We start from the raw sequence: 18606 nt of genomic DNA on the forward strand, positions 1-18606 counted from the left end.
ACTGTTACTTGAAAAGCTCAGCCAAAATTTTAGATTGATGATTAGAGCAGATGACTCAAACCTGAAGCTTAGCTTAATGTGACAGGCAAAGCTTTTATGTTTAGCCATTTTTGTATGTGAATATTGTTATAAAAATTTCTAAATTGGAATGCCTTTGGATGGGCTATGCACTATTAAAATGACCAGAGCTCCCAGGCAACTTAGTGAATTTATTTTCCTGTATTCTGAATGCATTGGAGTTAACAAACCCTGTATTGAAGTATTTTAAGGAGATAAGTTCTCTTTTTCATTAGTCAACAAAATATGAGTAGTTTTCATATTTGTGTTTAGATGTGAAATGAACTCCCTCAGTTACAGATACCCAGAAACTTAATATTTACTTGAAGATATAGGACTTACACAACAATAATTACAAGACAAAATGGGGCACAGTCACTGCTATCAAAGAGGCAGCCTCCCTGCTCTCCTCACGTGCTGCTGCGGCTCTGATCTGCCTAATCCCGTCCCCTCTCTAAGCCACACCAGCCAGGGCCCTGGTGCCGGAGCCTGGCCATTCACTGCCTCCCGGGGCCACCACATCCATCTCTAACTTCATGCTACCCATTTTCTCTAGGGATTCTCCAGTCACTTTCAACCAAATTTGGGTGGTTTTTCCTTAGTTCTGATAACGGTTCTCAAATCTCACGATCACCCAACGAAAAAACAAAACCCACAACCGATGGGTCATGTCCTCCTTTTTCCTACAACACCCAGTTATTCACGAAGTCCTCAGTTTTTCCTCTCTAGTCCTTCGGTCCTTGGTTATCAGAACCTTGGCTCCCAAACGGTTCCTACGAGGGCCTTCCCTACCGCCAACTGCTTCGAGTACTTCCCTCAGAACTCGAGGCAAACATTGGCAATGTCTCTGCATTTCCCATCACATCAGAATTAGATCTGTGGTTGGCTTTCAAAGACCCTCTTTATTTGACCCAACTCTATCCTCTTGGTATCTCCCCCCCTCCACTGCCCCTGTTCTCAGCAGTCTGGTCCCTCCCAGTTCTGCATGCACAGCTGGTTGCAGTACTGGTCTTGCAACTGACATAATTCCTCTTTTTTCAAACTCAGTCTATCACTGCTCTTCAGGAATCCCTTCTTGACTTCTCACTGATTTCTGCCACCCTCCTAACATCTCTATATAATCTACATCACACTGTTTCATACATCTTCATTTTAATATCATTTTCTATTTCACATTTGCTCATTATGTCTTTGCAACTAATGCTGGGAAAGATTTTTTTTTTTTTTTTGCAGCTTTGCTTGGTTTTACTATCAATTCAAGTATCCAGCATGAGGTTGTACACGACATGAGTTTTTATAAGTAATTACTGAATAATGAATTAGAGAGTTTCAATAGCAAATGGCTAGAATGGATTTTCAACAGTTATGTGGAAAGTGCTGGAGAAAATAGTATTACAGTGAATGCAAACTTACCAGAGAAGACACTAGGTATCTTGGAAAGGAAGCTTTTGACAGTACGAATAGGAATTCCATTTTTTTCATCTTGCATGCGGGCTATGACGTCTTCCATCTAAATAACAATAATAAAATAATCATAATGTTTTAAAAGTCGAAATTTTTGAGAAAAATCAGGTATCATAATTCTGTATACTAGCTTTGCCTAAGAATAATGCCACATTCTTGTCTTTCTACACTTTGTCACATTCATATTTTCAGTTTGGCTAAAAGATGATGGAGAAAACAAAGAAAGGTGGCTATTTTAGAGTCTATTAAGTGTAAGAAGAATTTTGTGCTTGGAATAGTGCCTCTCTCCTGGTTTCGCATTCTTTGGTTATAAATGACCAGAAACCACTGTCATAGCGAGAGTCAGACTTCATTAATGCTCTCTTTACCGAACTCAGTGCAAAAGAAAATAGAAGACTTAAAAAGCCTATGTTGGGATTTTCTCTTCAAACAAGAGAGTTCCTATGATTTGGTTTAACGTAAAGGTCCAAGACCTGCCTAGAAATACAGGACTGACTGCCAGCAATTGCTGCTTCTCTTGGCCAGGCATTTGCTGGCGTGAGCTGTGAAATGCACGTGCCTGCACACCGGGTACACGGTAACAATATGAATGCCGTGCCATAGCCTTCGCCCATTTCGTAGCTGCCAATGTATACATCTTTCAATCTGATTAGCACATTCTTTTTTGTTTTTGGAAAATTTTCACAGTTTTAAAGGGCTTCCCCTTACCACGTCTAATGTGGAATTTAGTTTTGAATAACCTTTGTTCAAATCATAGCTTCAGACTTCTGTGTGTGTTTCTAAACGTGTGGCACACAAATACACACAGCTTGCAGTACAAAACTCACAATCTATTCATTCACTTACTTATCCCACGGTTCCTGATGACTGACTCTAGACAGACTTACAAAGGATACTATGGACGCACAAATGAATATAGTACAGTTGCCGCCCACCAAAAATCCAGTCAATATTGAAAAGAATGCTGAATTTGAGGTTTGTAGTTATCAATTTCCCGTTTTTTAACAGTATGCTATAATTATATAAGGTGCTAACACTAGGGGTGAGAAATGGCATAGGGGGAGTCTCTGTACTATTTTTGCATCTTTTCTGTTACATCTAAGATTATATCAACATAAAAAGGTTTTTTTAAATTACAGTCTAAATGTATCAATTCATTATCAAATTCCCATCAATACAGCTTCAGAACAGTTTTCAAAAAAGAAATCGTATTTTCTTGAATAAGTCCTTCCAGATACACTAACACAGGAAAGTGGGATGAGAGAAGAATGGGTTTGAGTAAGATGGGTCCACATGGGACTCTCAGCTCTTCTGATTGTCATCCACGTCACTTTGAGCAGAGCCACGTAACTTCTTACACATCCCCTTACGTATAAAACGGTGATAATAATATTCATAACACGTCTTTCCCAATATTTGCAGTGTCGGGTTGGGGCTGGGCTGGGGTAAAGCATTTTAACTAAATGACATGCACGTAAAAAGCACCACACAGAGATGGACTTCCGGTGTCCAGGTGCATCCCTGATACCCGGAGAGACACACATTCTCCATCACTCCTGTTTCTTTCCACGTGGAGGGAGCACCATCAGCCTGGTCCTCCAGCCTCTCTCTGTTCCTTAACTCGCTCCACTCTGTGCCCCTGGGCTGACCCACCAGGTAGAAGAGTTGCGAATGAGAAACTAGCCAGCAGTCCCATCCCTTGGCCGTAGGTCATCCTGTATCTGGATCTGCTGGGTTGGAAAGGCTCCCCAGTGGGTGAGAAGCCTGTTAAGGACTGGGCTTCAGGATTAAGTCTCTTATGTTCCAAACACTCTTCAACATAACTGCTTTATCAGGAGTCAAGGTGATACTCTGATCCCTTCACCCTTTGGTTGTGATTTTCAATTGACTGAGAATTCATGGAGTTCCCATCGTGGCTCGGCGGTTGGCAAACCCGACCAGCATCCATGAGGACACAGGATTGAACCCCGGCCTCGCTCAATTGACTGAGAATTCAGGTAGGAGAGGAAGTCTTTTTTTAAAAATCAGAACCCCCAAAGATTCCAACAATATGTAAACACTTACATGTAATAAAGGTATCTCAGAAATACAGAAACATGAAAATAGATAAATTTTTATGGCTTTTCATTTTGTAGCTAACTGTCCTTCATTCACCTGACACAATGTTCAGAAATGAAGAATAAGCGGCTTTGCCTTGCCTGGAATCAGCCTGAAAACCCTGTATTATAAGCTTAATGGTTTAAACCAGCCCAGCTTAGATGGACACGGAAACCTCTCCGATTCCCACTTTAATCACCTCTGCTCCCGAGATGTGGTGCTGAATTAAGGTCCACCTCTCAGTTTACAGGATCCCAAAGGAGCAAGGTTAGGAAGCTGGGGATTGACAGGGGCCTCTGCGGTTGTATTTTAAAATCTTCAATTTTCCTGAACAACATTTAATTTCAGTCCAAACAGCAGAGTGATTACAGACATGCATTTTGGCCTGTCTGATCCTGGCTGTCCTACCTGAAAGCCCTATGAACAAGTAAGTTACCTTATTACTCTAAGACTCAGTTTTTTCACCTTTAAATGGAAAAAAAATGATAATAGTATACATGTTATCAGAGGTGAAGATTAATGAAATAATACTAACTACATGTTTACCATAATGCTGCCGTGAGACATCAAGGAGGCTTGCTAATGCTCAAATATCTGTTTCTTTTCTTTTCTTTTTTGTCTTTTGTCCTTTTAGGGCCGCACCTGCAGCATATGGAGGTTCCCAGGCGAGGGGTCTAATAGGAGCTGTAGCTGCTGGCCTACACCACAGCCACAGCAATGCCAGATCCGAGCCGCGTCTGCCATCTACACCCCAGCTCATGGCAAAGCCGGATCCTTAAGCAACATTAAGTAAGTGAGGCCAGGGGTCAAACCCACAACCACATGGTTTCTAGTCAGATTTGATTAGAAACAGAAGAACAAATAAAATCCAAAGTTAATTTTTAAAAAAGGAAAAAAAGAAGAAGAAGAATGAATTTCAGAGTGGAAATAAATGAAATAGAAACTAAAAAACCAAAAATAGAAAAAAATCAATGAAAGTAGGAACACGTTCTTTGAAAAGATAAACAAAATTGATAAACCTTTAGGCATATTCATGAAGAAAAAAAAGAGTGCCCAAATCAATAAAATCATGAATGAAACAGGAGCAGTTACAACCAACACCACAGACAAAAAGGATCATAAGAGAATATCCCCATGAAGAGATAACCTAGAAGAAATGGACAAATTCCTAAAAATGTACACTCTCATGAGACTGAGTCAGGAATAAACAGAAAATATAAACAGCCCAAATACTAGTAATGGGATTCAGAAGACATTAGATTTATGCTAAAATGTAAATGGTATTTAAGTCATAATTTAGTTTCACCATGAAATGAATGACAAACTATGAAATGTACGTAAGTCTACCCATGCACGTATTCATAAACGCCTACATCTGGGACTAAGAATGTCATTAACATATTGTACTGAAGTCAAATATTCCTGCTTAAGAAGCAAAAAAGACAACAAAAAGCTGAATTTATTTTACCTCCTCCTTTCTTCCTCTCAGCCCAATTAAAAATGTCTTCTATCACCAACTCTAGGTAAGTCCTATTTTTGACGAGGGATTAAGGTTGGCAGAAGTACAGAAATCAATCTACTAAAAGTAAACACAGGAATATTGACGCCGTGTTTTAGCACTCCATGGATATCATTATACATTCATTACTCCTACTTTAAGAATCTGCAGAACATTCATAAATACTGTTCTAACAGTTCTCACGAGGTGTCCTATCATTAAAAAATTTTCATAGCAATATGTGGCATGATGTGGTAACACTATCAGAAACAGTGGCGCTGAACAAAGGACACAAGAAGTAAGGCAACATTATCACGATGAACTTGAATGTATAAAGCCCAAAGAGAGCAAAATGTTTAGTCGATGAAGGATGCGATCTAACCCAGGACAAGTGTGAAATAACAAAATGATACTCAGCTAGGTGGCATATTCGTTAAACACTCTGGAGGAAGTCGCCTTGTTGAAGCCTTTGTGTCCTTACTCATTAAATGGAGATAATATTACTTACCTCTCATGTTCAGTGAGGAATAAAGTGTATCTATCAAGAGCATTTCAAAAACTATCAAGTACGCCTGTGATTACTGCCCTTACGTCGCTGAGCACATGTCCCAGGGTTTCTTAAGTGGAGCTGAATCCTGATTTCAGAAGACGGAGGCTTAAGAGGGAAAGTAACAAGTAGTCAAGATCACGAGAGCTGGTCCTTTTGATCCATCTCATACCTTTTTTTGTCCTTTCTGTCCCCGTAGTCTGGGTAGAGTTATAAGTATGAGGTTAAGTTAGTTAAGTTTCTGGAGTCTCATCACTGTCAGGGAGGCTTCAGATACAGAGAACGATCAAGAGATGAAAACTAGAAGGGACGGTGTGCTGAGTAGGAAATGTGACAGGCACGTGGCCTGGCAGCACGGGTCAAGGTAGAAAACATGCAGGCTTTCTGAGTCAGGGAGACAAGACACCTGCGTTCCCCCAGCGGCGTGCTGTTTCGAAACCTGGAAGCCCCGAAAGCTCTCTGCCTATCTGTGTGCTCGAAGACCGAAAACCCAAACATCCCTTCCAAGGCCCAGAAGACAGATGTGTCCGATTTTTTCCGAGGACGAGTAAGAGTCTTGTCCAGTGGTTTCCCTGATCTACAGGTTCCCCTGGGTTGGACTAGTCCTTTATAAAGATGCAAAAGGCAATGATAAATGACACGCACCACGGCCCAGCCTCCTTTGCCTACAGGGATTCCTCAAGAGAACGAAGCCCTTCCGACAGGATGTTAGTGATTATCTTAATTCCCTCAAGTTGCTAGTGGACTAGTGGCATCCTGACAGCACAGGAGAGAAGTTAATTTCACACATGAGAAAAATAGATCCCTTAGGAAATTAGGGCTTAATATTCTCAGAAAATTCAAGTCGATAGGGTTATTCCAGTTATTTTTGGAGCCACAAACAATAGCTGTGTTCTGCTTCCACTGGCAGGAAACACAAGGGCTTTGGATTAAGTAAGGGCAGAAGAGCCAAAAACACCTACTTTAAATGATGTCATTTATAGCAGCATATATTAAAGTAGAAGTAATATGTCTACTAAAGTAATTTACAACATTTTATTTTGTCAAATGGATGCTCAGAGATATTTGTGAACTGATTTCAGTATTATTATTTCTGTTTGTCTTCTGGCTGCCCCACAGCATAGGGAAGTTCCCGGGCCAGGGTTCGGATCGCAGTCACGGTCAGCTGTGGCAACGCCGGACACGTAAAGCACTGTACCGGGCCAGGGACTGAACCTGCGTGCCCATGCTCTCGAGACGCTGTCAATTCCATCGTGCCACAGTGGGAACTCCTGATTTCAGTGCTATTTTAACAAGAGTGATCAAAACACTGGCCTGCCATCACCACCACACACGTAACCACTGTTTAGTCGGGGTTAATCCAGCCTGTTTGGCGTAAGAATTAATACCCTGTATGGGAATACCATTTAAAAAATGTTAAAGGCTTATGACCTAAAGGTAAGGCAAAAGCACTTTAAAAGTACAAGAGCATAATCGTGCCAGTTACGAAGGTTTATCTACCTCAGATGCACACACTAAAAATAAAGATACGATTATGTGGCTCTTTGCCTTAGGTTTCTCTCTCCCTCTCTTTTTTCAAACTTTGACATTGGTTTTTGCTGCTGCTGAGACTGATCTTTGTCTCTGTATGACATTCTTCGGTTTACCTATTTCATATCTTGATTTTTAAATTTGAATTTCTTAGACTTCTTTTGAAACGAATGAGTAAACTGTAGACGGCAAAAGGAAAAAACTCCCCCTTGACCCGACCCTTCCTGGTGCTGCCAACTCCAGGCACCACAAAGCTAAAATGGATTTCATTTTTCAAAAGCATCTGAGAGCCACATTGATCTTTAAAACCCACTGAACAGTTAGCTCTAAATACGGGGACATTCAATGTGACTCTTCTGATTCACCCTTTACACATGGAAGGCTAGAGATGGGAATCTGGCAAGAATTCCCTCCTTCTAACTCAACTATCTGCAAAAGAAAGCTCTCTGCCCAGGGTTTAATGCAACGATTCACTCATTCTACTCTCCTCTCAAGAGAGAAATAAGGCTGCACAACAGTCAAGTTTATACAAAATCCCTCAGCAAAGTAGGTCCAAATATAGACATGCCATGCAAGAGCTGTTTCTTTTATATCCCCCACAATTTTGTTTTCCCCATGAAAACAAAAGTCTCATGCCAAGGAAATCAGAACCCATGGCTGCCTTCTTCCTGACAGTAACAGCCAACAATTTCATGAAAAAATAATCTAAGACAGTGGTTTGCTTCACTGATTACTAGACAGCCTGTGCCTATAATTTTATAGCTAAAACATGGACTTCAGGTATAAATTCACTTATATGTGAAATCTAAAAAACAAAGCACATAAATATACATAGAAAAACAGTAATTGAATTATAGAAAAGAAAATGTACAGGCATTGCCAGAGGGGAGGAAGGTAGAAGGGGAAACGAAATAATAAATAGTTAAGGGATAAACATAAAGATGTAAAATATGTCATTAAAAACACAAAATGTGTGGGAAGGGAGAAAAATATTCAGGTCTTCTAGAATGTGTATGAACTTAAATGACTCTCAGTTTAAAACTAGTAGATATAGTTATAGGTCAACATATGAACTCCATGGTAACCACAAATCAAAAACCTACAATAGGTACACAAAAACAAAAAATAAAGGTACACAAATATACAACTAGAGAAAAATCATCAACTCAAAGGGAAGAAACAACAAAGAATTATCAAAACAACTGTAAATCAATTATACAATTCAATAAGTACACACGTATTATCTATAATTACTTAAAATGTCAAGGGATGAAATGTTACAATCAAAAGACATGGTGGCTGATTGGATAAAAAAATAAGACTCATCTATATACTGCCTACAAGATACTCACTTCAGAACTAAAGATACAGACTGAAAGTGAGGGATGGAAAAAGATATTTCATGCAAACAGAAATGACAAATAAGCAGAGGTAGCAATTGTTATATAAGACAAACCAGACTTTAAAACAAAGATTATGACAAAAGACAAAAACGGGCATTATATAATGATAAAGGGATCTATACACAAAGAGTATAAGATGCTTGTTAATATATATGCACCCATTACAGGAGCATCTCAATATATGAAACAAATATTAACAGACATATAAGGGAAAGTTGGCAGTAATACATTAATAGTAGGGGAATTGAACACCCCATTTATATCACTGGACAGATCATCCAGACAGAATATCATAAGTCAACAGTAGTCTTAAATGACACAATAGAATTGTTGGACTTCATAAAGATCTACAGGACACTACATTCCAAAACAGCATAACACATATTATTTTATTTTATTTTTAATTTTTTATTACTCGAATGAATTTATCATATCTGTAGTTGTATCATAATACATATTATTTTAGCGTGTACATGTAAATAATTCTCCAAGATAGATAACGTAGTAGGCTACAAAACAAGTCTCGACATATTTAAGAGGACAGAAATTACATTAAACATGTTTCCAAACACAACAGTATGAAACTAGGAATCAATTAGAAGAATAAAAATGGTAAAAACACAAACACATGGAAAATTTAAAAAATAAGTTACTAAAAAATCGATTGGTCAATGAAGAAATCAAAGAGGAAATCAGAACACACTTTGAAACTAATGAAAATAGCAATACAACATTTCAAAATGAATGAGATGCAGCAACTCAATACAAGCAACACAAGGCTTCCTCAAAAAAAAAACAAACAAACAAAAACAAAACAAAACAAAACAAAAACACCAAGAAAAATCAGGAGTTCCTGTTGTGGCTCAGTGGTAACAAACCTGACTAGTATGCATGAGGCTGCAGGTTTAATTCCTGGCCCCACTCAGTGAACTAAGGATCCGTTATTGCTACGGCTGGCAGATGAAGTTCTGATTTGATCCCTAGCCTGGAACCTCCATACGCCTCGGGTGCAGCACTAAATTGAAAAAAAGAAGAAAAATGTCAAATAAACAATGTAACCAAGTCACCCAAAAGAATTAGAAAAAGAACAAAGCCCAAAATCAGAAGAAGAAATGAAATAATAAAGATCAAAAAGATGATAAACAAATTAGAGACAAAAACAAACAAACAAACAAGAGTTAGTTTTTTGAATAGATGAATGAAATTGGTAACCCTTTAGTCAGGGTTATCAAGAAAAAACAGAGAAGACCCAAACAAACCAAGTAAGAAAAGGGGAATTATACCAAAGGTATAAATAAGAAGAGCTAAAACATATACTTCTCAAAGTATTGTAAAAAATCGAAGAGGTTGGAACACTTCCCGCCCCCACCCCCAAAAAAAGGGAAGGAAGGAAGGGAAAGGAAAGGAGAAAAGAAAAAAGGAAAGAAAAGAAAGAAAGTTACAGGCCCCTATCTTTGATGAAAATAGATGCAAAAATCCTCAACAAAATATTAGCAAACCAACATTAGGAACAATAAATAAAAGGGATGATACATCAGGATCACGATGGATTTCTTCCAGCGTTTCAAGAACATTTCAGTATTTGGATATCAGGCGTTCTTACTGTGGTTCAGCAGTAATGAACCCGACTAGTAACCATGAGGACACGGGTTCCATCCCTGGCCTGGCTCAGTGGGTTAAGGATCTGGTGGTGCCGTGAGCTGGGTGCAGGTCGCAGACGCAGCTCAGATCCCGTGCTGCTGTGGCTGTGGTGTAGACAGGCATGTGCAGCCTCAGTAAGCCCCCCAGCTTGGGAACTTCCACATGCCAAGGGTGCAGCCCTAGAAAGACAAAAAACAAACAAACAAACAAAAAGCATATCAATCAATGATACATTACATTAAAAATTACGTGATAATCGCAATAGACACAGAAAAAGCATTTGCCAAAATTCAACATCTACTCATGATAAAAAACTGTTACCACAAGCGGTATAGAGGGAACAAAATAAAGGTCATTTCTGAAAAACCCACAGCTAACATCATATGCACCATGGGAAGCGGAAAGCCTTTCCTCTAAAATCAGTAATAGATAAGAATGTCCACTCTCGACATTTCTATCTGGCGTAGTACTGGAGATATGCTGATTGTATCTCAATAAAACTGGAAGAAAAAAAAACATGTTCATCAGAAGACCACGGAGATCTAGTGAGCTCGGTGATCCAGAGTGGCTCAGTCCCGCCACTGCCCCAGCCAGAAATCCGAATCTGGGATCTTAATTTTGTTCTGCTGCCGTCCAAAACTCAGGCACTGCCCCCCAAACAGTTCAAATACAGTAATGTTTTAACAATATATTTTGTTATTTTCATATGTATGTGTGTGCATATCTAATATAATGATGAGATATTAACTACCTCTTTTTTTCTTTTTGTAGGGCCACAGCCTTTGCACATGGAAGTTCTCAGGATAGGAGTCGAATCGGAGCCGCAGCTGCCGGCCTACACCACAGCCACAGCAATGTCAGATCCAAGCTACGAGGAGCTACACGGAGCTACACGGAGCTACAAGGAACTACCAACTACAAGGCGCTGGCAAGGACCGGTGAAACTGGATTGCTGCTGACCAATTAATTCTCTCTGCACCATCAGACCGGTGAGGCCTGAAGAAACTTGGTTATATAACAATGTGGGAGGCTTTTGTCAGAGACAAAGGCATGTGCCTTCTCTCAAGACCTTAGGCAGAAAATGCTTCTTGGGATCTTAAATATCTTTGGCATGGCCTTGCTTCTTTTGCTTCGTGAACAACAGCCTAGATGTCAGCTGAGATTCCATGTCCTCAGGGCTTATGTAGACTTGCTTTGACCCTAGGGAACAACCCGAGGAAGTGTTAGGCCATCCTGAGATTTCTGCTAATTCCTTTCCTGGCTCAGCGTCCTCCAGACACTGGGCGGTCATTCTGTGCCTGGACATACTGAGTTCTAAATCAGCTCTTACAGAGTTCCTGTTGAGGCTCAGTGGGTTATGTACCCAACACGTATCCATGAGGATGCGGGTTCAATCCCTGGCCTCACTCAGTGAGTTAAGGATCCAGTGTAGCTGTGAGCTGTGGTGTAGATCAAAGACGTGGCTCCGATCTAGCGTGGCTGGGTCTGTGGTGCAGGCAGCTGAAGCTCTGATTCGACCCTTCCCCTAGGAACTTCCATATGTTGCAGCTGCAGCCCTAAAAAGAAAAATAAATCAGCTCTTACACAGCTTTCCATAAGAACGCTACTCACTTCAATTCAAGGTTTTCGAGAAATCACTCAATATTTGAGGGGATGACGAGGTGAGGGCTCCATCCTGCTGAGATGTCCGGTTTCTCTAAGTCTCTGTTCCTCCCTCCCCCTCACCCAGATACTTCTGCCACGCACACTGCCCTCATCATTCTGTTCCTCTGTGGCAAAGCCAGGCGTTCCTCCTCTGCTCTCCTGCACACCAGCTTTGACCCCCACACCCAGCCTTCAGCTTCTATTCCAAGTAGGCACCAGAAGGAATTGTTCCAATGAAGTCACTTCCCTGAGCAAAAGTTTTGCTGCCAGTTGTTAAAAGAATAAAGGGATCTTCCTATTTTTCAAAATGAATTTAAACGCAGAGTAGGTGTTTAGAGCAGGTACGTAAATTTTTTTTTTTTTTTTTTTTTTTTTTTTTTTTTTTTTTTTGTCTTTTGTTGTTGTTGTTGCTATTTCTTGGGCCGCTCCCGCGGCATATGGAGGTTCCCAGGTTAGGGGTCCAATCGGAGCTGTAGCCACCGGCCTACGCCAGAGCCACAGCAACGCGGGATCCGAGCCATGTCTGCAAGCTACACCACAGCTCACGGCAACGCCGGATCGTTAACCCACTGAGCAAGGGCAGGGACCGAACCTGCAACCTCATGGTTCCTAGTCGGATTCGTTAACCACTGCGCCACGACGGAAACTCCCGTAAATATTTTTTATTCTGAGGCAGGTCCTCCTTACTATGGCCTGGCAGGGAAACATCCTGGGCCAATGAGTTTTATACTCCCCATTTAATCTATAAAGGGTTAGAAAAAGCATATATTAAATCCCTGTTACTACACAGATCTCATCCCCTCTTAGGAAGGTGCTTTTCAGGCATCGTCTCACACCTTCCTGCTAAGAAAGGAAAAACGCCCTTACCTGCAAGGTACAGAGGGAAGGGAGGAAGATGCCCATGGATTAAATGACTCTGGAACTGGCCTCAGGAAGCAGAGGGCAGAACCACAGGTGGGACCCAGAGTTTGAGAAACCCCATGCAAGACAGCGTTGCCTCACAAAAAGTTTTCAAAGTCTGTTCCTTCTTCTCTCACAGTTGCTAAAATTTGAGCTTTTCCCATTTGTACTTATTGAGGTAGTATATATAGCATGAGGTTCAGCCTCTAATCTTGGAAAAGTTAGTCAACATTTTGGTGCCTCTGAAAAATAGAAAGGATACATAATAGTATCCACCTCCCAGAGCTATTGTGAGGATTAAATGCGTTGACACCTCCTACCTCCAGACCCCCACACACCCACCTCAGAGCTTAGCAAAGGGCCTGCCTGGTACAGAAAAACACCACATAAGTGTTGGCTAAAATTATTTCTTCTTTTTCAAATCGCTCATTCTGTATTTAGCAGCCCTGAGTTGATTTTTTTTTTTTTTTTTTGCCTTGGTGACAGCATTGTCTAACTATAGAAATCAACCTTGTAGCCTCCCAAACCTCTGATTAAATCCGATGTACGACCTTCCTTCTTTCCTTCTTCCTTCCTTCCTTCTAGCAATATTTCCTGAGTACCTACTATGTGCACCGGGGCACAGTATTAGATTACACGCAGCACGAAAGATCATTCAGAAGTTAGTTTTGACCCAAGATCGTATGGTCTAAGGAGGAAATAGGCACATAAATACATAAATTTCAATTCAAGGTCAAAGTAATATTATTGGAGGAACCAAGGCAAAGGATCTGCCTGAAACCATCAGAAGAGCTTTCCCTGAGGAGGGGGCACTAGAGCGGAATCTTTACGGATAATCAAGGATTTACCAATTAAAGAGCATCTGAAATATTTGGGAAATATTTTTAAAAATACATAAAAATTTTAAACTCACATGCAACCCATATAAAAAACAGGCACATGCTAGATCATAAAGTATGTCTCAACATATTTCAAGGACTGAAATCATACAGAGTATAATTCTACTAAGCACAAAATAAATAAAACACCTAACAATTCACATTAGCCATTTAAAAATAACAAATGTCCGTGTTATTTTATCAATTGAAATAAAAATAGAGGTAAATATTTAAACAGGATAGGCTACGAACAGTAGTACTAACATGTATCTAGGTGTATATTTAGATGTAAAAACAGGTTTAGAGATTGTTCTTTGCAAAAAAACATGTAACACATTTCATGAATATATTAGGATAAACAAATTTCAACTGACAATAACATCAAAAAACTTAAGCTATCAAAGTTCTTATCATGGCACGACAGAAACAATCCGACTAGTATCCGTGAGGATGTGGGTTCAATCCCTGGCCTCGCTCAGTGGGTTAAAGATCTGGCATTGCCACAAGCCGTGGTGTAGGTTGAAGACATGGCTCAGATCCTGCATTGCTGTGGCTGTGGTGTAGGTTGGCAGCTGTAGCTCCAATTCGACCCCTCACCTGGGAACTTCCACATGCCAAGGGTGCAGCCCTAAAAAGCAAAAAACAAACAAACAAACAAACAAAAAAACCCCAAACTTAAGCGATAGAACACATATGTATATATGAATGATTTACATATGGATGATCTACAACTCTATGAAATATTTCAAAATTATTTTGCAAAACAACTGCTCAGAAACCAAATACTTAAATTGAATGTACAGAATAATAACCAAAAAAAAAAAAGCAGCTCCAGAGAAGGGTAGGGAATTTTACAGAAGGGAGGAGAACTCTTAAGATTTTCAGTCTTGGACATAGTTGACATTATCCTCCACTATGCCATGTGCTGTCTTAGGACCAGAAAGAAGGCACATTAAATAACAGTTAAACAATAATATTCTAAACACAATTATGAGCAGTTACACATAATTATATTGATGTTCCTACACAGAAATATTGACAGAAGGACAGCTTCAATTTGTATGCCAATAAGCACTGTGGAGAAGGGTAAACGTAACTTTAAAAATTTCTCAAAATTATATTTTTCTAACTTTTTTCTTTTTGTCTTTTTTTTTCTTTATAGAGCCGCACTGGCGGCATATGGAGGTTCCCAGGCTAGGAAATCAGAGCTGTAGCTGCTGGCCTACACCACAGCCACAGAAACACCAGATCCGAGCCGCCTCTGCAACCTACACCACAGCTCACGGCAATGCCGGATCCTTAACCCACTGAGAGAGGCCAGGGATCGAACATATGTCCGCATGGTTACTAGTCAGATTCGTTTCTGCTGAGCCACAATGGAAACTCCTATATTTTTCTAACATTTTAAAAAAGGATTTTCAAAAATGGTAAGTGATATAAAAAGAGGCATTTGATCATCAGTCTTAACAGCAAAATCAACCATAAGATTTATTTGCAAAATAAGCATAAATGACCACATGTATCCAAGTGTACTTGGCTCTTGGCCACTAGAAACAAACAAGCAAATCAATAAAACACTAAACTCGAAATGCTTTAAGCAATGATGGGCTTTTTTCCTTTCTTTCTTTTTTTTTTTTTTTTTTTTTTTCGCTTTTTAGGGCCACACTTGGGGCACATGGAAGGTTCCAGACTAGGGGTTCCAGAATCGGAGCTATAGCCGCCTACACCAGAGCCATAGCAACACAAGATCCGAGCCATGTCTGCAACCTACCCCACAGATCCTTAACCCACTGAGGAAGGCCAGGGATCAAACCTGCAACTCATGGATCCTAGTCAATACCACTGAGCCGTGGTGGGAACTTCATCCAGGTTTTTTATTTATTATAAATTTTACAAAATAAGAAGTCTTAAGGTAGGGTGATTTTGGATTTGGTTACATCTTTGCGAGATTCTCAAGATGGTCACAAGACAGCTGCAACACTCCTAGGCGTCACATTTCACATACCAGTGTTCAAATACAAAAAAAAAAGAAAAGAAAAAAAAAAAAAAAGGAAAAGAAAAAAAGAAAAAAATGGGTCTATCAACTACATTTGCTTCTTTCAAATAACAAAAAATGTCGCCAGCAGCCCCAAAGAAGAAATCTCTTTAGGTCAAATCAGCCAGAATCTGGTTACGTGTGCTTGATAAACTAACCACTGGCAAAGAGAATGGAATAACTATAATCAACCCTCCAAAAAGCAGTGGCTCTCAAACTTGAGGGCTTATTAAATCACAGATTTCTGCGATCCACATAAATCAGTAGTTCTAAGGTAGGGCCCATGAGTTTGCATTTCCAACAAGCTCCCCGGTAAGGCTGGTCCTTCTCAGCACGCCTTGCATTGCTCCCAAGCATGAGGGAGGAGGGAAAAGCCTACTTAAAACGGGGGATGGCCCACAAGGCGGGGGAAAGACCCGGGTAATCAAACAGGTTCCACCTAGATCTCTTATATTATGAAACCTGCTTTTCAGGGACGACTTTTACATCAAATTAATGATGTAATTGGATTTGTTCTGGGTATTTTTAAATTTTATTTTTATGCATTTATTTATTTATTTATTTTTTTGTCCATACAACAGCTTGTGGAGGTTCCCAGGCCAGGGATCAAACCCACACCACAGCAGGGACCTGAGCCACAGTAGTGACAACACTGCATCCTTAATCTGCTGAGCCAACAGGGAAATCTTCTGCATATTTTAGAATCACAAGCTTTTGATTTGTATAATCACTGATCCATCTCTCTGAATCTAGGGAAGAACTGAAGTCAGAAAGTATGGTGTTCCCGTCGTGGCTCAGAAGAAATGAATCTGACTAGTAACCATGAGGACACAGGTTTGATCCCTGGCCTCGCTCAGTGGGTTAAGGATCTGGTGTTGCCATGAGCTGTGGTGTAGGTCACAGACGTGGCTCGGATCTGGCATTGCTGTGGCTGTGGTGTAGAACGGTGGCTACAGCTCCCATTCGACCCCTAGTTTGGGAACCTCCAAATGCCTCAGGTGCACCCTTAAAAACAGACAAAGAAAAAAACTAAGAAAGTTGCTATCATTGCTCAGCAACCACAGTCTTCAAATTATCAGCAATACTATAGATAGAGCTATTGCTTCTATTTATTTTTTTCTTTTTTAAAGATTTTATTGGAGTAGAGTTGTTGCAACGTTGTACTGCCTCCAGGTGTATAGCAAAGTGAATCTGATATGGACATATACATAAATACGTATCTCCACTCTTTTTCCATATAGGTTACCACAAACTATTGAAGAGACTTCCCTGTGCTGTATACACAAGTGCTTCTTGTTGATCATCTACGTTCAGTCATGTGTACATGTTATTCCCACCCTCCCAATTCCTCTCTGCTCTCACGGTTCCCCTATGGTAACTATAAGATTGCTTTTGAATTCTGTGAATTAGGTTCTGTTTTATAAATAAGTTCTTTTGTATCATTCTTACTAGATTCCACATATAAGTGATATCATGTGATATTTGTCTTTCTCGGTCTGACTTAACGTCACTTAGTATGATAATCTTTACATTGCTGCAAATGGCATTATTTCCTTTTTTTTTTTTTTTTTTTGCCTTTTCTAGGGCAGCTCCTGAGGCACATGGAGTTCCCAGGCTAGGGGTCTAATCGGAGCTATAGCCACCAGCCTACACCAGAGCTACAGCAATGCAGGATCTGAGCCTCGTCTGCGAACTACACCACAGCTCACGGCAACACCAGATCGTTAACCCACTGAGCAAGGCCAGGGATCGAACCCACAATCTCATGGTTCCTAGTCAGATTTGTTAACCACTGGGCCACAATGGGAACGCCAACATTATTTCATTCTTTTTTATGGCTGAGTAATATTCCACTGAATATACATACCACAGTTTCTTTAATGAGTCCTCTGTCAGTGGACATTTAGGCTCCTTCCATGTTTTGGCTGTTGTAAAGAGGGCTGCTGTGAACACTGGGGTTTGTGTATCTTTTCAAAGGGGACTGCTGGATCATACAGTAGTTTCTCTATTTTTAGGGGTTGTACCAATTTACATTCCCACCAACACTGTAAGAGGATTCCCTTTTCTCCACACCCTCTCCAGCATTTATTGCTTGTAGATTTTTTGATGACAGCCATTCTGACTGCTGTGGTGGTATCTCATTGTAGTTTTGATCTGCATTTCTCTAATAATTAGTTAGGTTAAGCATCTTTTCATGTGTTTTTTTGGCCATCTGTCTGTCTTTGGAAAAACATCTATTTAGATCTTCTGCCCATTTTTTGATTGGTTTGCATTTTTTTGATAAAGCTGCATGAGATGTTTGTATATTTTTGAGATTAATCCTTTGTCAGTTACATCCATTTAGAATGAGCACTGTTTGGCTGACTTTAAAAAAGAGGGGAAAAAAACACAGAGGTTAAAATTTTTCTATCCCAGCAAGCTCCCACTTGGTAACCACTTTTATATAAAAAATCCAAAATAATGCACTTCACCAGATGTTCCTTTTATTTTCCAGGGATTAATCTGAGAGCCGATGACCCATTTTAATTGATCAATAACAATGAAGAAAAAAAAAAAGAACTAAGCTCTGTACTGATGCTTTTAATTGTATTATGGACCATTGTTTACTTCCATTTTTCAAGAACTGAAATCATTCTGACATGGAAAAAAGTCCTGGAATGAATCTACTTTCTACTTGGCAACATTTGAGCAAGTAATTACTTCTATAAATTCTGCAGGAAGCTTTCAATTGTTCATGTCTATTAATAAGAAGGAAGACAATAAAAAAAAGGCAGAGATGAAATCAGAAATGACTTCAGGCCAAAAAAATTCATATTTCTTAGTCCACAACTCTAAAATTTTTTCCTAACTACGTAAAAGAATTGTGAACAAGATCACAGATTTGCAAGCCACTTAACTTTCTTGAACACTGT

At 39.9% G+C, this 18606-nt stretch overlaps 1 protein-coding gene across 15 annotated transcripts in view; it reads right to left on the reverse strand.

Moving 5' to 3' along the window:
- RGS7 (regulator of G protein signaling 7) overlaps positions 1 to 18606 on the reverse strand; it is a 373292-nt gene that overhangs the window by 178078 nt on the left and 176608 nt on the right. For 13 of the 15 annotated variants that reach the window (XM_084979237.1, XM_084979235.1, XM_021064377.2 and 10 more), the window contains exon 3: positions 1471 to 1567. The exons of the other annotated variants lie outside the window; for them this stretch is intronic. In XM_084979237.1, coding sequence (XP_084835363.1) covers positions 1471 to 1567 — 97 coding nt within the window. The remainder of the gene's footprint in view (positions 1 to 1470; positions 1568 to 18606) is intronic. 15 annotated transcript variants of the gene reach the window in all.

This window comes from Sus scrofa, chromosome 10, assembly GCF_054392235.1.
Source record: "Sus scrofa isolate SSC_HxYL_T2T_F1_AM1 chromosome 10, Sscrofa_HxYL_maternal_Yorkshire_Landrace_v2.0, whole genome shotgun sequence".
NCBI lineage: Eukaryota > Metazoa > Chordata > Mammalia > Artiodactyla > Suidae > Sus > Sus scrofa.